This window comes from Hyaena hyaena, unplaced genomic scaffold (assembly GCF_003009895.1).
Source record: "Hyaena hyaena isolate Hyena2069 unplaced genomic scaffold, ASM300989v1 scaffold_743, whole genome shotgun sequence".
Taxonomy (NCBI): domain Eukaryota; kingdom Metazoa; phylum Chordata; class Mammalia; order Carnivora; family Hyaenidae; genus Hyaena; species Hyaena hyaena.
Window position 1 is genome coordinate 742,940 of NW_024081377.1, and position 19,030 is coordinate 761,969.

The 19,030-nt window shown below is 34.2% G+C and overlaps 1 protein-coding gene across 1 annotated transcript in view; it reads right to left on the bottom strand.

Annotated features, from left to right (window-relative positions):
* MDGA2 (MAM domain containing glycosylphosphatidylinositol anchor 2) overlaps positions 1-19,030 on the bottom strand; it is a gene marked incomplete at its 5' end in the record, with an annotated part of 465,609 nt that overhangs the window by 255,974 nt on the left and 190,605 nt on the right. The window contains one exon of the mRNA XM_039218217.1: positions 3,242-3,511. Coding sequence (XP_039074148.1) covers positions 3,242-3,511 — 270 coding nt within the window. The remainder of the gene's footprint in view (positions 1-3,241; positions 3,512-19,030) is intronic.

A 19,030-nucleotide genomic window follows, 5' to 3' on the forward strand; every position in this document is an offset into this window, starting at 1 on the left:
TGACATGGGAGAAATGTGGCTCCAATTGCTAATACTTCTTAAAGAATCATAAGAAAAGGTATTGCAGCTATACTTATAAATATCTAACAAAATATTAAAGCATATGACATTCCTCTTCAGTTTTGAGCTTGTAATCTACAAGAAGTTCTGTTCACATTGAAGTGTTTTCTATTAAACAAAAACAAATGACAAGTTCAGAAATATTTCTAGAGTTGTATTCCTGTCTGTACCTCATGCTCTTCTTTGTCCCATGAATACTCTCAAATGGGAATGGGAATTCAACACACAAAATATCCCTGTGCTTGCTCAAAAAATCTGGTCTATGGATCTTGATTTAATTACAGATAAGAACGGGGGTGGGAATGAACATAGAGCTCCATTTTTACTGTATCCATGACACAGTTAATCTGAGACACTGTAGAGGTCTACAAATTCAGAACACTTGAAAACAATTTGTTTGATATAATAATAAGAAAACCATTTCCTTTAACTGTGTTTTGTGGCCATGGTGGCAGAAGTCAGATGCCTCACATATCATAGCAGTTTTCATCCCTACGTGTAATCTAGGACCCATTAACAAAGGCTATTTCTATACTCAGTATGATTATAGACAAATCTCATCAAACTGACTTTATGAATTATGTGAATGCCATTGCTGAGAGGCTCCACTGGCAATGCACTAAGGCTATGCACTGGTACACTGCAGATAAATTAAAAGTATAAAAATTATAAATGGGGGATATACATTTTTAGGTCACTGCTGTCAATGTTGTAAACTGTCTTTCATAAGAACATGGATGAAAACTGCTAGATGGAATGGGGAAGAGTAGATCATGTTCTGAGCATATATGTGCTGTGGATTGTTAGTCCTTCATAGAAGGGGCCTGAGAAACAAAGATATTTTACGTGTCTTGCCAGTTTTATAGGAATTCAGTGCACTTGCAGATGATCAAACTATATTTAATGCATCATTTTTCTCTAGTGAGTTCCTCTCCCTGAAAAAATAATGGAATGAAAGATTCCAAATTGCATCCATGAGTCTTAAGGATAGTTTTGCAATACTTTAATAAATCTCAAAATGTTTATAGCCATTTTTGATATCATTATTTCATGATTATTTGGGAAAGCATGTGCTTAAAAGCAAACAAATAAAAAACAGGAATAATAAAAGGTAATTTGTAGTTTCATTTCTTTTCTTTTTTTCTTTTTCTTGAAATTTGGAGTGGCCAGAGAGCAGAATCTGGTGACTCACTGAGACAAGGCTTAGAGAAGTCCATTCCACCAATACTGACATCTAAGTTAGGAAGGTTAGGATACTTCCATTCATGGACCCTGTCTTTTTATTCATTTCCATATATTATTTCTTTATATTCTTATCTTTCTTACAGAACTGTGAACCCCTCTGAGGGTAGGGATTTAGTCACTGATTTTTGTAATTAGCCCCATGTATCCCTTACAAATTTGTGGAGTTGTTAGCATATGGTAGTCATCCAGTAAGGCGTCTAAAATCAAACAGCCAAAATAAAGATCACATTTCATTTGTTTCAGGAATCCTTATTAAGTTCACATTCAAACACTTCTAAAATCTGAATGTATCTCACATTCAATACTCTGTTATGCTTGCTATCAACACGGCACAGCAGTGGTGATCTGCCTTGAGATAAAATGAGAGACCATACCTCTCTGTAATTCTGAATTATAAATGTCCTTAATGACAAAGAAAGATGCTGTGTGGAAAACTATAGTCAACAACTCTGGGATTGAAACAGTTGGGTTGGTTCTGAGTATGAACTTTTAGGAATAATTTAATCAATTTGTTTTACTTCCCTTTTTATATACACTAAATGGTTGCTATATGGCTTAAAATAAACCTGAGTATATACAGATCTGAAACACTTCTTTCAATAACATTGTACCTAATAAGAAAACATTGTGGTAGCTTAATTGGCATTAACATTTTTCTTTGTCGTGATGTACAAAATAAAGGTCCATCTTGCAATTACTAAACATTGTACAACCTACAATTTGGTAGCAGATAGTGCATTTTTCATAGTGTCTTGATTTACATCCAATACCTTACAGTATCTTGAATAGAGTATATTTTCGGTCAAGTAGCATATTTCTAGGAGTTTGGACAATAACAGATAGCTATGGTCACTAAAGCCACCACAATCTATGTTCACAAAGTTACAAATGTTAGTATCAATGCATTCAGTTATGTTTTGCTTCCATTATAATCCTCCATCATGAGAAACTTTCATTTGCCTGTTAGACAAGGCCTCTTGGGCATGTGAATATCTATTTTAAATTTAGACGATGGTGTCCATCGTCCATCCCCAACCCAGCACCATGCCAGGTGAGACATGAAGGAACATAATCTTCCTACACAGTAACTTAGTATCCTCCAACCTGGAGGGATAGCACCTCCTCTACACATGGTACCAGCACACCAGCTGCAGCAGCCACGCCAGAACAGCAACGCTAATATCAACTTAGTGACCCACCTTTTCCGTCAATTCTTCAAATAAACTTTGTTTGACTTTTCCATGTCTTTGCCTAATCTCAGTCTGTTAAAATTCTTCCCAGTGTCTACAAACTGATGAAAACGTGATTAGATATTTCCTAACAACCTCAGCCAGAAGTTACTATAATTTTTATATGTCTACAGCTTTTGCTTATGCCTCCCCAACACTGTATCACAGGGCTATTAATAGAGATGTTTTATTTTCACTGATAGTATAATCCTTGAGTTCAAGGTAATGTTTTATAGATCTCTATATAACCCTACAATTTACAGTTTAGTGGTCTGCTTGTAATAGGGATTCAATAAATGTTTATTAAAATAGATACTTATTAAATTCCTAAACTTACATGTAATCTTGTATGTAATCTGTAAAATAATGGTTAATGCTCTATGCCACAGTTGTGTTTTAATGAGCTTTTTTTTTTTTTTTTACTAAGAACATTATAAACACTGTTCAGTGGAACAGCTTCATAGTATCACTAAGACTATGTTATGAAAACCTTTTGATGCAAATATAAAGAAAGCATGGCTATTAAGATTCAGAAATCATGGTAGCTATTTAGAATTAGACATCATTCATCAATTATAAACAATTTTCTATGTATGTTATACATATATGCAATATTTGAGGAAATATTTTCATATCAACATTATTTGCTGTGTGATAGCCTGGCTAACACAGAAACCTATGTGGTAACATTCTCTAGGCCAACTTACCTCTCACAATGATGTTGGTGGACTTTTTTGCAGGGTTTCCCACATTATTATTGGCGATGCAGCTGTAAGTACCGGCATCTTCTGAGGTGATGGCAGGTATGGTCAATGTTCCTCCATTCAAAACAGTCTTTTCAGGCAGAGTCCCAAAGGACCTGACCCAGGTGAGAGTGGGCACAGGCTCTCCTCCTGTCGTAACACATACTAATGTTATGGCCTCTCCAGGATTTACAACTATAGGGTCATCCACCAAGAGTTTAATTGACGGAGATGCTAAAAGACATAAACACAAACAAACAAAAAAAACATGCACTATTTAGATCTCCTACAACTGTAATTCAACAGCATGCTCTATATTTATTCAATTAAAATTGGATATTCTTTTCTTTTGCCAAAATCTGACTGTATTAATCAAAGTTTAAACCAGATATAACAGTTACATATTTTAATTGCATGGTATAAACCTGTAGAAATGTACTAAGAATCTTACACATAGAGAGAGGAATTAACATTTATATATCTCTGGATTATTGTTCCAAAATTAGAATGACAAGAAGGATTAAAGTTTTTAAGCAAAAATCTCTTTCTAATGCTGAAATCTCATTTGTTTTTGTCCTTCCTGATATAAATATTACAACTGTTTAGTCCTTGTATTTTCATAGGGAAGGTCATCAATTATTTAATTTGTGGATTGTTCTGAGGTACAATAATACATTTTTGGACCTGAACACAACCGAATAATAGATGAAGGGATAGATCTTTCCAGTTTTTCACCATGCAGTGGGCCTGGGTTTTGATCTTGAAAGGAATAACAAATCATCTAATTGTGATGCAGTCCTTAGTACTTCATCTCTAACCTCTCTGTTCACAAAAGGTCTAGAGAGTGAGTTCTCATAACTGCTTTAAAACAAATGAGAGTTCAAACATAGTCACCAGGCTATGCCTCCTACCAACCAAATGTTTAGGTTATATAATAACATCCCCAGTGAAAATAAGTCCCTTGCAAATTTGCAGGTTAAAAAATATAAAGATAAATATCCCTTTAAAAAATGCTGTGTTAGACTTTTCATCAAACACTCAAAATAGAAATAGTACAAAAACTATCTGTGTTCACATGCAGCACATTTTTCTGCTTACATTGCAGTGCTGGCCTACACCATGCATCCTTAAATGAAAACAGGCAATGCAGGATGCTGGTGTGTGATCTCACATGTTATGAGATACTTTATGTCAAAGTTAAACCTGTATTGTATGAAATCAGTCCACATTAGAAATACGTAAAATGTTCAATTATACGGTGTGATTTTTTTTTTTTTTTAACTATTAACTTCAGCTTAGAGATGGAGAGTGTTATTCTCAGAATAAAAGGTAAACTTGTGTGGTCCATTACTGTCTTCCTTGTTAAAACAAAAGAAAACAAAAACCCAGAAAGAACCAGAAACCAATTCTATATTATTATTATGGTTCTGTGGGACAGGCATGGATTGTCTGGGTGACACTTTTAAACATCATTTTTTGCATGTTAGTCCTTCTATCATTTTAAGTAATATAGAAGATTTCAAAGCGTCTTTCTTAGCAGCCCATGTGAGGTGTTGACTTGAAATTATAAAGATTATGATTAAAATTGGAAAAGGCACATAGTGAACACAATATGCAAAAGACACTGCAGTTTAGTACAAAAGAAAGTTCTGTCAAAGAGCTACTTAATATTGGTAAGCTGATAGAAGATAGTACTATTTAAATATTTTAAAAATAGGCATTATGCTTAATTATTGATATATTCATGAAAAAGTAAAAGAAATCCCCATAGCCCATGTGAGGTAAATAGCATAATTTTATAAGGGTACTTATAATTCTAGATTTTCCAACTTTATATCATGTTAACAAAGGTCAGTAGTTTTATACCATATTTTAGTAAAATTAAAAGTCCCAAGGTTTAAGGGCTATTAATAGCACATGTTGGGGCTATGGAAACATACAATGGTGACATTAACTCAAGAAATATTTGTCCCTGAAATCAACGTGTATAAAGGTGAGCTTTTACTAGACAGTTTCTATTAAAGAAAAAAATCTCAAAAAAATTCCAAATTTCAAAAAATAATACATATAAGACCACTGTTTTTTAAAAAAATCCTCTTTTCCAAATCTGAACTGAAAAAAGAATATTGTCCAACTTAGTTTTGTTGAAGATGGCTTTCATTTTTCAGATTATCCCTGACATTAAAAATATTAAGACCATAAAAATGGAAAATAATTTCAAGACTTTACAAGTATTAATATATATGGTAATATTAAAATTTTCTAGCTTTAAATAGTGGAAAGGTAAAAAGTGAAATTGTTTTCATTTTTTTTAGTGTCTTACTTTTGATTTTATAAATATCAGCTTTTTTAAGCTATGAGGGATTTACTTAAGAACCTCAGGAACATTAGGATTCACTAATGTTTACGTATAAAGCCTGCCTTAGAGAAAAAAAATTTAAATGGGAAGACATAAAATTATTTTTTCTATTATCAAATTGATTTTAGAGGAGATTTCTCATTGGAAGTATCCTTTGATAATTTGGAGGTTTATAAAAGAGTAATGCAATATATCCTGGGCTACTTACTCCCTTTTTATAGGTTTCCATAGCCCCCATTTTTTCCCTTTCATATTACATTGTGTAATATTAGACAGGTTATCAGAACTGCTCTTGACCATAGGTAGTGTGATGATTCCATTACCTGAGCGATTCCATCATCCTACACGGTGTGTTGTTTGAGTTGTAAGAGAAACCTGAGTTCAAATCTTGACTGTGTTATTATTTAATAGCTATTTGAACTTGGGCAAGTTCTTTTACTTCTTGGGGCCTCAGTTTCTCATTGTTGAGATGCAGAAAGCAACTGCTATTGATGTTAGAGCTTTGAGATGATTTAACATGTCTGAAGTGTTTACAATAGTGTCTAGGACAAAATATCCACTAAAAAAGTGATATCCTTTGTTACTATTTTTGTTACCACCCTCATAGCCTGGTTCAATGCTTAGCACATAATAGGTGCTTAATAAGTACTGGAAAGGCAAATCAATAAGTGAACAAATTAATAAATAAGTGACTGGTGTGAAAAATTTACTCAGTATAAAATTCAATTTTTCTATTTTATTCTGATGCATATGGCTCAGATATTTTAGAACCATTTTGACTTTTGGAGGTCTTATCCCATGTCATATAAAACATATTTAAAGATACAACACATTTTAAGGAAACATAATTAAACATTTATTACTATATTTAATAATTTTTAATTTGGAATTTGAAACTATTATTTTTCAAAATTCAACAATTTCACAGGGCTTTTCAAAGCTCTTGAGCAAAAATTAAATCTATTTCATCATCCACCTTGTAAGTGATTGCTATTTGTTTCACAGTGTCCTTAAATTGTCTAACCATCCTGAGTCTGTGCATTATAAGCTCCCTCTTTAGCACTTACATAGGTACACAGGAAATGAGAAAGATAAATCTCATTAAACTAAATCATGTAGGTAGTTGAGTGTTCAGTAAATGACTATAGCATGTGTTGGTCAAATTAACCCATCACTATATCAGTACACACACGGAAGGCCACAGAGGTCATCAGTGTCTTTCGTACTATGACAAAAGTGCAATGTCCTAAAACATACAGCAAGATCTAGACATTCATACATTCTTCACAGCAACTTGTGAGAGCAGATTACTATTTTCAGCTCATTGTTAAGTAAAAGAAACATGAAGACTGAAAAAGGAAGAGAAACACTAAATGGACAATAAAATTTTTATTTGGGATGTTCACAAAACCAAAACAAAAAGTAGAAAAAATACAATAAACAAAAAGTAAAAATACATACAATAAACAAAGGAAATTTTCCAAATTAAGTGAAATTTAATAGATTGTTTGAAACCTGTTTTATAGGTATTACCAACACCTGACTCAAATTACAAAAAAATAATTCCAACTAAGTCAGCTTTTAACGTAGCACATGCATACATACACATGCCACCATCTGTAAACATTGTATATGAATGCACGGCTTATAAATAACTGTGGTGCCAGTCAGATTTTTCTGAAAAGGTAATCTTGCCAGCACTTAATTATGGCAAGCATGGGTCACCATAGCAGTTGTAAGAGATGTGACTCTCCTCTTCAACATCAGTAGGCCAACAGTCTAGCATGACTGATGTGCTCCGTGGTAGGAATATGACTGACTGATTGATTGCTTGATTGATAGATAAATTATTGGTCCTGGGAGAAATGTGATAAAGTAGGATAACAAAGAGAGAGAAAGAGAGAGAAAGGGAAGGAAAGGAAGAGGAAGAGAGGAAAGGCCAGTCTGTTGTCTCTATTTTCCAAAATCCTAAACATTTAATAAAACTTCAATAACTGCAATATAGAAAATATATTTCAGGAAATATCTCTGAGAAAGGGGTTTCTGGCCTTATTCCCTTCAGCTCTTCTTCTGGCAAACAAAAAGAAGAGTTTTCATAGGCTGAATGAGAGACAGTTGAGTGGGTCTCAGACAGAGAGAGGACTGGCCTCTTGGTTCACACACCAAATGCCAAACAGCCTGATATTCAAGAGCAGTGAGTATCAGTGTGTCCCTTCTTGGTTTGAGGTCACTTAGTCTGACCACCTAGATAGATGAGGACACAGTGAATCTCATGGGAAAGACTCTGTGCCTCAGGGGAGCAGTCTCCAGCCCCACAGTGGTGGAATGGAAGAAGCAAAGAGACCTCATATTTGTCTTAGTTTGAGTCCTTCCAAAAACAGGTCCTGATATCCATAGTTACGTTGGATGCAGGTGCCAGGAATCATACTGCAGGAACAGTAAAGGGGGATAGGAAAGGTAAAAAAAAAAAAAAAAAAAAAAAAAAAGGCAGTAAAGGAACACTAATGAGCAGGTCGTCTTTGTGGGAAGCTTGAGTCCCTGCTGCTGGGAACCCTAGGAGAGACTACGGAGAACAGACCTCAGAGCCCTCCTTGTGAAGAGCAAGAAGGCTGTATAGGTATTTGTCTACCACGTCCCTCCTTCATTAATTAAGGATTATTCTGTGGTTCTTAACTTCCCAACGTCATGCTTTGGCTGAACACATTGCTGAGTCCAGAGAAAGTTCTTAGACAGAAGGATACTGAATGGGGAACCTGTTGAAAGAAAATGCAGCAACCTCTACAACATGCTAAGAGGAGAAGGCAGGGCTTTCACAGTATCTGCCAGGATGTCCTTCCACGTATCAGTGATCGACAACTGGCTATTCAAAGATAATACGAAAAAATAAAGAAAGAATAATAAATTATGGGTGGTGAACAGAGGCACTTATCCATCAGGATATAGGCACAAAACAAGATGAATAAGAACATAGTATGAATTGAAGGAAGAGGGATAAAAGTATCTATGATTAACTTCCTGTTTCTGTTCTATGGCCCTACATTTTCCAAACTAAAAAAAAATACAGATGATAGACAGACAAAGCCCAGCTTCTATGTGGAGAGGCATAGTATAAGCTGTGCTTACAGACTCAAGGGATAGAAAAAAGTTTCTCCCAAAAGAACTACTCACTTCACTACTCACTCACTTGGCTGTTTTTTCATGACTTTTACTGAAATCCATTTTCAACCGCATTTCATTGGAACACAGGTTGCAGTGAGCATTTCATGTAATAACAATTAGAGAATATTTTAGAAGTTGACTTGAAGACTGTAAATAACCTATCCATTTACTAGGGTTACTATTCAAATATTATTGTTCTTGACATATTAATCGATTCTCTTGAAGTCCAGAAGTGGTATTATATTGAGCAATTCTCTTTAAAACAATGCTCTAGGATATGGCAATATTTGAAACAGTATTCATAAACAGTCTCTAATTCAAGAGGGAGGCTTTGATACAGATATTGAATCCAACATTCATGTTTTATTATATTAATATTCACAGACAGAATATTTCTGGAAATGATTGAGAAGGCTGAGTAAGTGTATTTCTTCATGGAAAATTACAAAAAAGCCTCCTAGAAGAGACCTAGTTAATAATACCAGGGTTCCAAACCAGGCTGGCACATCTTTTATTATTAGTGTTGCTGTTATTAGGAAGGAACATTTTTAGGTGTGTGGCTTATTTTCCCTAGTACAACGAAATTCAACACATTCATTAATTCAGTCATTAATTCAATGAGTATTTATTGACAACCTACTAGTTAGTCCTGTGATGGGCACTTGAAATTTATTGGTGAAAAGAAAAACAGCCAAAGAATCTTGCACTCAGAAGCTTACATTTTAACAGGAAGAGAACCAGCCCTTGCCCATGACTCCCATTATCTGAGGTGATTTCATATATTTACATCACCTGCCTGTTCTCTGAAATTATGTGCAATGATAATCCCTGACCAAGATGTATATGCCATATGAGTAAAATGAGTAAGGAAATTCGCAACAAGATATTCTTCAATAAAATGAAGCTTTGCAAAATAGAACAAGTATAATTTACATTTGAATGTAACCAGTGAACAAGATAAAAGGAAAAATTAGAAATGGAACTTGAGTTTTAAGGTGAGCAAAAGCTGATTTCAGTCAATAAGCAATGCCAATAGTTGTAACGCTTAAATACTTAATGGCCTGAAATGTCTTCATATACTTTGGGAAACATGACAGAAAAGAACATTAAAACCTCATATACCTCCCTTGCTTAGTCAACAATCCCAAACTATTCTTGTCAAAATATGAAGTCTTGGCTAAACTTGGTCTCATTCAAGTTTACAAGAAACTGAACATTCATTTTGCTGCAGCCAAATCCCAGAGGGTCATCACTCATGGAGAGAAATCCAAGCTAAGCACTTCCGACTAAGGGATTTGTTGTCCCTGGAACTTTCTTGTTCTTCATAGAAGCTACCAGGTGTTTAGGAAGAGTGCCAGTTTGCAATAATGTCCTCTTCGCAAGATCAATGAAGCATGAATTTGCTATACTTGCTCCCTGGAATTTTCTTTCAGTGTTTATACACCTGGTAAACTGGTAGTCAAGTACTTTACCATGCTCAAGTGTCAATATCAGTTCTTCAATGGATCCCTAGTTTTCTGTCCAAGCCAACTGAGTTACTTCCTTATTTGTATAGCAATAACTGCTTTTAGTAACTACGTCTTATGCCCCACTAAACACTATAGATGCATTTAGGAATAGGATATTGGTGAAAAGGTTGAATGTTCTTCATATTTGTACGAACAGCACCCAGAAAAGGATGTCATAAAGAATTAAGTGGTCAATAACATCTCATTAAATTTTTTAAAATGTTGAATTTGAAGATTAGAGAACATGATGCTCATCATTATTAGCTGTCAGGAAAATGCAAATCAAAACCGCAATGAAATATCATGTCACATCTGTCAGGATGGCTAAAATAAGAAAGACAAGAAATAACAAGTGTTGGTGAGGATGTGGAGGAAAAGGAACTCTAGTATTACTGTTGGTGGGATTATAAACTGGCACAGACACTACGAAAAATAGTATGGATGTTCCTCAATAAAAGAAATATACAATCCATTATTCCACTATTGGGTATTTACCCAAAGAAAGTGAAAACACTAATTTCAAAATACATATGCACCCTATGTTGATTGCACCATTATTTACAACGGCCAAGATATGGAAGCAACCTAAGAGCCCATCAAGAGACAAACTGATAAGGCAGATGTAGTATTAATGGGATATTACACAGTCATAAAAAGGATGAGATTCTACCATTTGAGACAACATGGGTGCACCTAGAGGGTGTAATGGTAATTAAGTCAGATTAAGAAAGGCAAATACCATATGATTTCACTCATGTGGAATCTAAAAACAAAACAAATAACAAACAAACAAACAAGAAGCAGAATCAGATCCAAAATACAGACAGCAAACTGATGGTTGCCAGAGATGTGGGTGGGGGTATGGACAAAATGGGTGAAGGGAAGGAGAAGATATAGGATTCCAGCTATGGAATGAATACGTGACAGGAATAAAAGGCACAGAATAAGGAATACAGTCAACGATATTATAATAGTAATGTATGATGACAGACGGGAGCTAGATTTGTGGTGAACATAGAATAATGTATAAACTTATCAAATCATAATGTTGTACTCCTGAAACATATGTGTTTCATGACATTGACATGAAACATGACACATGTCACGACACATGACATTGTGTGTCTACTATACTCAATAAAACTAACAATAAAAAATAAATATTAGAGAACAGAAACTCCACTTAATCCCCAACTATTCATTATAAACTTAGCCCAAAAAATTAACCCCAAAAAAATGTGAAATATGACAGAATTTCATGAGCCATTCACAGAAAAATACTAGTTTTAAAGACCTGCCAGTTCTTTCATTGTTCAATCCATCTAAACTTAACCATGTTTTATATTACTAACAAGGTGATGACAAGGAATTTCTCTATGAAAATTTAGTACATCACTTTTATAAAATATAGTATCTTACACTTCTTTGTACTTCTTTGCTCAGTTATGACATACTCGTTACTATTAATAAACTATGTGTTTAAGCTAAATTATATCCCTGACACCCAAATAAAGGGAGCATGGACTTTGTGTCAAGAGGACAGTAGGTAGATAATTCAATATGAACTTAAAATATCAGTCAGGACTTAAGACTTTTCTGTGAGAATAAGATAGTGCAGCAGCAGAAGAGATAAAGACATCACCTCTAAGACCATCTGGTGTGGATCTAACAGCTACACTATTGAGGCCGTACCAGAGCAGCAAAGCAAACAAAACAATAATTCTGTTCTGGCTACCACAGCTGCTGAAATGGGGGCAGCTGGTATTTCTTTAACCAGTATTATAACACAGAGGGATCCATGTAAAAAGGTACTCTCTAACTGGTTACTTACTCTCTTACTGAACTGATAAAGATTAATTTTTCTCTTTTTATAACCCAGCCTGGGGACACTGTATTATAGTATTCTAATTTGAATCCTTTGATGATTCTATAACTTTATTCTACAGCTACTTTGGCTAGGATTTGTTCATAGCTAATCTTTAAAAAAATAATTTTTAAATAGATTTAACTCTGGTGGGTTTCTGTTTGCCCTCTAAATATTTAGGGAATTCTGTTAAATAATTCCTAAGGGACCACCTAGGCCAGATTTCTATCTTGGCTGGGAAAACACCTGGGCATATAGTCTTCTAATCTTATGACACATCTTATTCAGGTTATTTCAATGACTTAATTGGCTCCAAGATCTAGCAAAGATTAGACGGAGAAAATTATAACCTTTAATATGCGCCAGACACTCTTCAAAAACCTTTACATGTACTGACTCACTTAATTGCATGAGATAGGTACTATTATTACCCATTTTAGTTATTACCAATCTGAGAAATAGTTTAGATAACTTGTCCAAGGTCACATAGGTAGTGACTGCTGAAATTGGGATTCTAATTTAGGCAGTCTGACTTGAGACAAATATAAGTCATTGTAGATAAATTCCAGGGTGAAATAAAGTTGATAATTTCCAAGTTCTAAATGAATTCCTGATATTTATGCCAGAGGAGGACTTAGTACTGCCTCTTTAACAGAAATAAGAGATAGCGTTAGTGTCATCCATTATTACATTATAAAAAAACTGAGGGAGGGCAAAAATAAATGCAGTTTGCTAGTCAGACTTTCAGAAATGTCCACCATTCAGAATACAAGGCAAAAAGGACTTGTGAACCACCTAAGTCAGAATTAAAAGGCCTGAATTCTGAAGTGTTTTTGGCTCTTAGGCCATGCACAGCATATGTTTACTTCTAACTTATAAACAGCTATAGTGGAATCAGTTAATTAAATTCTCAGATTTCAAGAGGTAGGAAGGAAGCACTTAAACAAAGTCTTCTTGAGACAGGAAAATGGAGAACAGTGGTAGGTGACAATCTGCCAGCAAGAAAAGAGAAACAAGTATATTATCATATGGATAGTAAGTGTGGTCACAAAGATAAACTAAGCTATTTCAACTCTTGTCCCCAAAATACTGGATTAGGAAGGCGTAATTTAAAAAGGCACGAAAAGAAGTAATATATCTGTATATTTAGATGTTAGTAATAAGATGCAGAGAGAGAAAAACATTTTTGCTGATACTTCTAAAGTTTTCTATAAAATACTACGTTGTGAGACAAAAGTGGTCATATTTTGCTGAATACAGTAGTAGACCAAAGCTTGATAAAAAAAATCAAATCATGCAAATCATACATACATTCACACTGAACACACTTGAGCATTATAAATGGTTATTTACTTTGGATTTTAGAAGCAGTTTTACAAAATAGAATATAATCTCGATTGCCCGAACTGGGTCACAACCCAGATAAGTTCCTCAGCACTGAGAATGTATCTGTTACCAACCTCACAGCTGGGATTTCTGCTCTCGTCTGCACGGACATGTGTGCATTTGAAATCTAATTCTTGTAGGTGAGGGTGCCTTGATAAATTAAGACCTGCCCTGGGAAACCCTACAATTGTGTCAATTTTATTTTGTAAAGGAATAGATGTGGCTTTAGGAGAGGTTTTCTTTCAAGTACAGAGAGAGTAAGTATTTTTTTACTATGATGTGTATATTGATGCTCCTTCCCCATATGAATTTAATAAAAAAGGAGAAAGGAAGGCAGAAAAAGAATTAGAGCATAATTTATAAAAAACATGCTGAAATAGAGAAATTTTATTTCAAGTGTTGTGTGTGATTAGGAGACATATGACTGGACTGAATTGCAAAGCCATGCACACTGTGGTTTACACTGGAGAAAATGACAATTTTCAACTATACACCTGGTAGTAGGTGTCACTGAAGTATCATGTTGACATTGTGTAAACAGTAGCTGCTGCTTAACACTGTCATTACAGATCTAATTCCAACAAGAGTCAATTCAAGTCTAACCATTTAACTAGCTATACTTCTTATCTTGGGATTTCAGACATTCAGAGAATATTTAAATATATTGCTGCCATGTTCTAGGACAATGCTACTACATGATAAGGGAGGTATTTATTTTTTGAATAAGAAGTAATGTAATGTAGCATGTGTAGAAGAACTAAATAAGCTGCACAAAATGGAATATTGCTTAAGGAAAGATTAGAAGCCAATAAAACCTTTTTAATACGATTTTAATATGAGAGATAAAACATTGACTGAATCACCTCTGAATTCAATTCCTCTGTATACATAAGAAATGTATGTATAAAATATCCTGCCAATATTTCATTTCTCAAAGCTACTGGAAATATGGCTTTTACATTTTAGTTCTGATATGTTCACTATAGATTTCAGTAAATCCACACATTCCCATTTTAGTATGAGCTGCAGAAATATCTTTACAGAGGATATGAAGGCCATTTGTTTTCAATATCAAAATATTTGGTTTTCTTCAAATTCTTAATATTGATATGTACTGATTTGCCTTTTTAACTCTTCAGCAACTTAAGAATGAAATCTATATTACATTGAATATGGATCTGTGTACATATACTAATGCCTTCTCAACCTACATTCATATTTAACATTTTGCTTCAACACACAAAATGATGTTAAGCATGCAGATACTGCATATTCAGTGAATTCTCAGGTTCCTTGAAATGTAGTATCATATTTTTTATAGTCCACACTGTCATTATACTTTTTGATATCACATCAGATTGCTTCTTACTTATGGTTCCAAAATGAAAAAGACATGAACATTACAATTTTTATCAGATTGAGCTAAATTTAAAGTCAAAAGACAATAAGCAACAAGGCAAGACTTGAGTTATTACATACTTCTGATCAACTTCAAGAGAATTAGAAAGATAAAAGAATAGGGGTTGATCCTGATCCTCCTATTCCCCTTTCTGTTCCCTTTAAGCAAGCGCCTTAGTACATTTAATCTGGAGAAACTTAACAAGAACCCATATTACACTGCATATTTTTCCAAAAGTTTTGTTCATTTGTTTCCTGTTGTGTCTAATTTGTTTTCTCTTTACTTTGGAAATATATTTGGAACTAAAGCCTTTTCAGTAAAACAAAGCAAACTATGGTTGCTGGATTTTGCTTTCCTTGGGTGAGTTAAAATCCTGCCTCTTGCTTGGCTGAGTACGATGTTGTGATGCCAAAGCAAAGTGAAAACTTAAAAATAGTAGCTTCATTCAAGTGACACATCTTTTTCTGTTAAAACTCTATACCTGGATTCTTGATAATATCCACTGTTCTCAAATCAGGATACAAGGTGACATTAATAAAACAGCAGGTCAAGGCTATCATCAATAAATTCCTATTACACAATATGTCTGTCAGAAAACAAAACTGCTGACTTTACTGCATGTTCACTGGAATATATGTGACTGAAAGCTGCCGTTGATAAAAGGCTCAAGTAGTTTTGCCGAATAGTTGAAATCTTTGTGAGGCTTTGGAAATAACTGCCACAAGAGCTAACCAAAAGTGCATGTTATGTCCAGACTTATACTCAAAATATTGATGTTAACTCAGCTTGTCTGTTATTTCCCATTTACCAATCTCCTCTCACTTTCCAGTCCCTGTAACAATATCCTACATATCTTATTCCTAATGTATCAACTACTGCAGGATCTCTCTCTCTCTCCCTCTGCCTCCCTCCCTCCCTCCCCACCCCCTTACAATTAATTAAAAGTCTGCATGAACCAATACGAATCTTTTAAATTATGGCTATTGTGGCTTACATGACTCTATGATATTGAAAGCAACCACAATCCTATAAATTAGCAATACCACAGAGACTTAAATCCTATGAGAAATGTGGCCAATTTCATTTAAACTTCTCAGTACCTATAATGAAGTAAAAACAAAACTGATACTTTGAAATGCCTTAGAGCTTGAAGGAGAACAGTAGCCAGGGATGCATCCTCTCTTGAGGGACATTAAAGCCTCCCTGCCAGTGAATTCTTTAAATTTTGTATAAGAAGTATCAAAAGTACAATATCTGCAAAGAAGCTCTAGAATCCCTGCATTAGGTTCAGAGACTATTGAGTAGCTTCACTTTTTCCCAGATAGTAGTGTAAGCCCCATATATAAAAGAACAACAAGCACAGTGAGGTATTAATACTCCTAAATCGTGTGAGCCTGAACCTTTCTTGATGGACTTTGGGACTGAAGAGGACCTGTGTATGTATAGGCTGCATATACTTCTTTGCAGCCAGCCACCTCATTTAATCTAAGTTTTTATTCTTGTTGATGTTACCTTGCTAAATAAAAATGAAATTTTAGGGTGAATGTTGTCTTCTCATCAATCTGAAAACCACCTCAGAGCACATTATCAATATGATGTGACAGAAAAGCAAGTTTAAAGAGTTGACAGAATTGGTCACAGTGCTGTAGAGTGGGGAGAGCATGATCCACACCCAGATTTTCTCACTGAGGCCTCATTACAAAAGAGTGGCTTAAAGCTGTATATGCAGTAACATTAACAATTCTCATTAAGACTAGTATCCTATATGGAAGTAGGCTGCATGTGGAATTAGATTACTGGGTAATTAAACATACTGGTTTGCCTGGGATTAAAGAGTTTTCCAGGACTGGGACTTTCACTGAGTCTAGGACAAACTGGGATGGTTGGTAACCTTAAAGATGATCATTTGTTATAATCAACTCTAGGATTAGGGTGAATAAACAACTGGATTAGGTACATGAACTAATGGCAATTATTTTACCTTCATCTTCACAGCCAATAATCAGCAAAGATAAAATTTTCAGCAAATGATCATAAAATTATTCTGTATCACGAGTTATGAGTGGCAAACTCAGAAAACATGAAAGAAGTCTAAAATGCATCTCTACCAATTTAATTAGTATCTATAATAGCACAATTTCGAACAGTTTCACAATTATGGCCTTCAAATCATTAATCTAGAAGCAATTTAAAATTTTAAAAAAAGGAATTATTCTCGGAGATATAAAATCCTTACTTTATTTTAGCTTATCTTCATTCAACTTGCAAAAGAAATATAAAACACATGATTTGAACTTTTGTATTCTCATGAGTAATTTTTAAATTGTTCAATATAATTATAGTCTAATAGCATATGAAGAGTCGTAACTACTTAAAGTTAGAAAAATCTTACCAATGAATTATTCTAGATGTTTGCTAAAACACAAACTATTTGATATGCTCCAAAGTTTTTGTGTTAATTTGTGATATAGCATGTCTATAATTTACATCCCTGTCAATGAATGATATTGTTTCATTTGAGTAAGAGTGTTTTTCAATGTTTATTTATTTTTGAGAGAAAAAATGAGAGAGAGAGAGACAGCAAGCATGAGTGGGGTAGAGGCAGAGAGAGAGAGGGAGAGAAAGAGAATCCCAAGAAGGCTCTGCACTGACAGTGGGGCTCGAATCCACGAACTGTGAGATCATGACCTGAACCAAAATGAAGAGTTGGATGCTTAGCCAACTGAGCAACCCAGGCACCCCTGATTAACAGTGTTTTTTAAATCTTGTTCTATGTTTAGATATCTACTGTGTCTGGGTTCTGATACCTTCTGGGGGAGCTGATTGCTTCTGAGGAAATGGCTTCTTTATAAAAGAACTCATAATACGAGAATAACTTTGGATATAACAAACTTGAAAAATGCATTGCTAGGACAACAAAATGCACAGGTGTAGGGAGATCTCAGCAACATGCAAACGTCTTGTTACTATGGTAATAGGATTTTGGGAAATCTGAGTCACCTTGTTGCTCTGGAAACAGTATCAGGAAGACCAAAGTTGAAACCCCATAATGACACTGCTTCTATCCCCAGATTCACTGCTTACTCATCACCTGTATTTTCACATTTCTAAAGCTACATTAGTGAGAATAGATCATATATAAGTTTAGTTACCTTTGGAAAAAGTGAGCACTCAGTGTAAGAATCTGCTGCATATCAACACAACTGAAAGCTTTTTTGATTTACCTTATACACCATTATTAATTTCACAAAATAATACTTTATTTCTGTTAAATATTTTTGTCAATAATTTACATAGAAATACAACAAATATATATACATTTCTATAGATTTTTTGAGAAATATTATTTAATTCACCCACAGATGAAAGTAATTTAAAAAAAAGATTATAAACTTTTTTTTTGTGATTGGTCATCAATGGTTGAAGCTGTATGTCATATCTTAGCAAAAAGTCTAAGATTCTTATCACCATCTCATCATGATTCCTGATGGTATCATTTTATTCCTTCTTTATATTATCTAGGTTAACAGCCCAATTATAGCTACTATATATTATATTTATTACATGCCAGATATATTTTTTTAAGTTTTTCATTTAATAGCATTTAATGCCTACAAAACTAAATAATGCAGAATTATGTGTTATCCTCATCTTAGGTAGGAAAAAGATAAGAGTAAAGAAGCTAACTAACATGTACAAGTTCAGAAAACCAGAATCTGAAGCTAAGATTTCTGAATTTCAAAATTCATGCAAAAGAGTTATAGGAAACACTGCGTTCTCTAATGGCAGCAGAGCAACACTGTGTGTGTTCTATTGGCATGACGAGTAGTAAATACTGTTGTTTAGAAGATCTGAATTATCTATGACAAAAAAATCCATTAAGGCATTCATCTTTCCAATATTTCAGTGTATGAAATGATGATTTTTGGCTTTTTTTCTGTTTTTTTTCCTTCCTTTATTTTCTGTTGCACATATATCTCCATTACAAAAAAGGAAATCAGAAAAAAAAAGCATGTGTTCACTGTATATCATTTGTGATCCTATTTCAATATTTTGACCACGCTTTAAAAAAGTGATG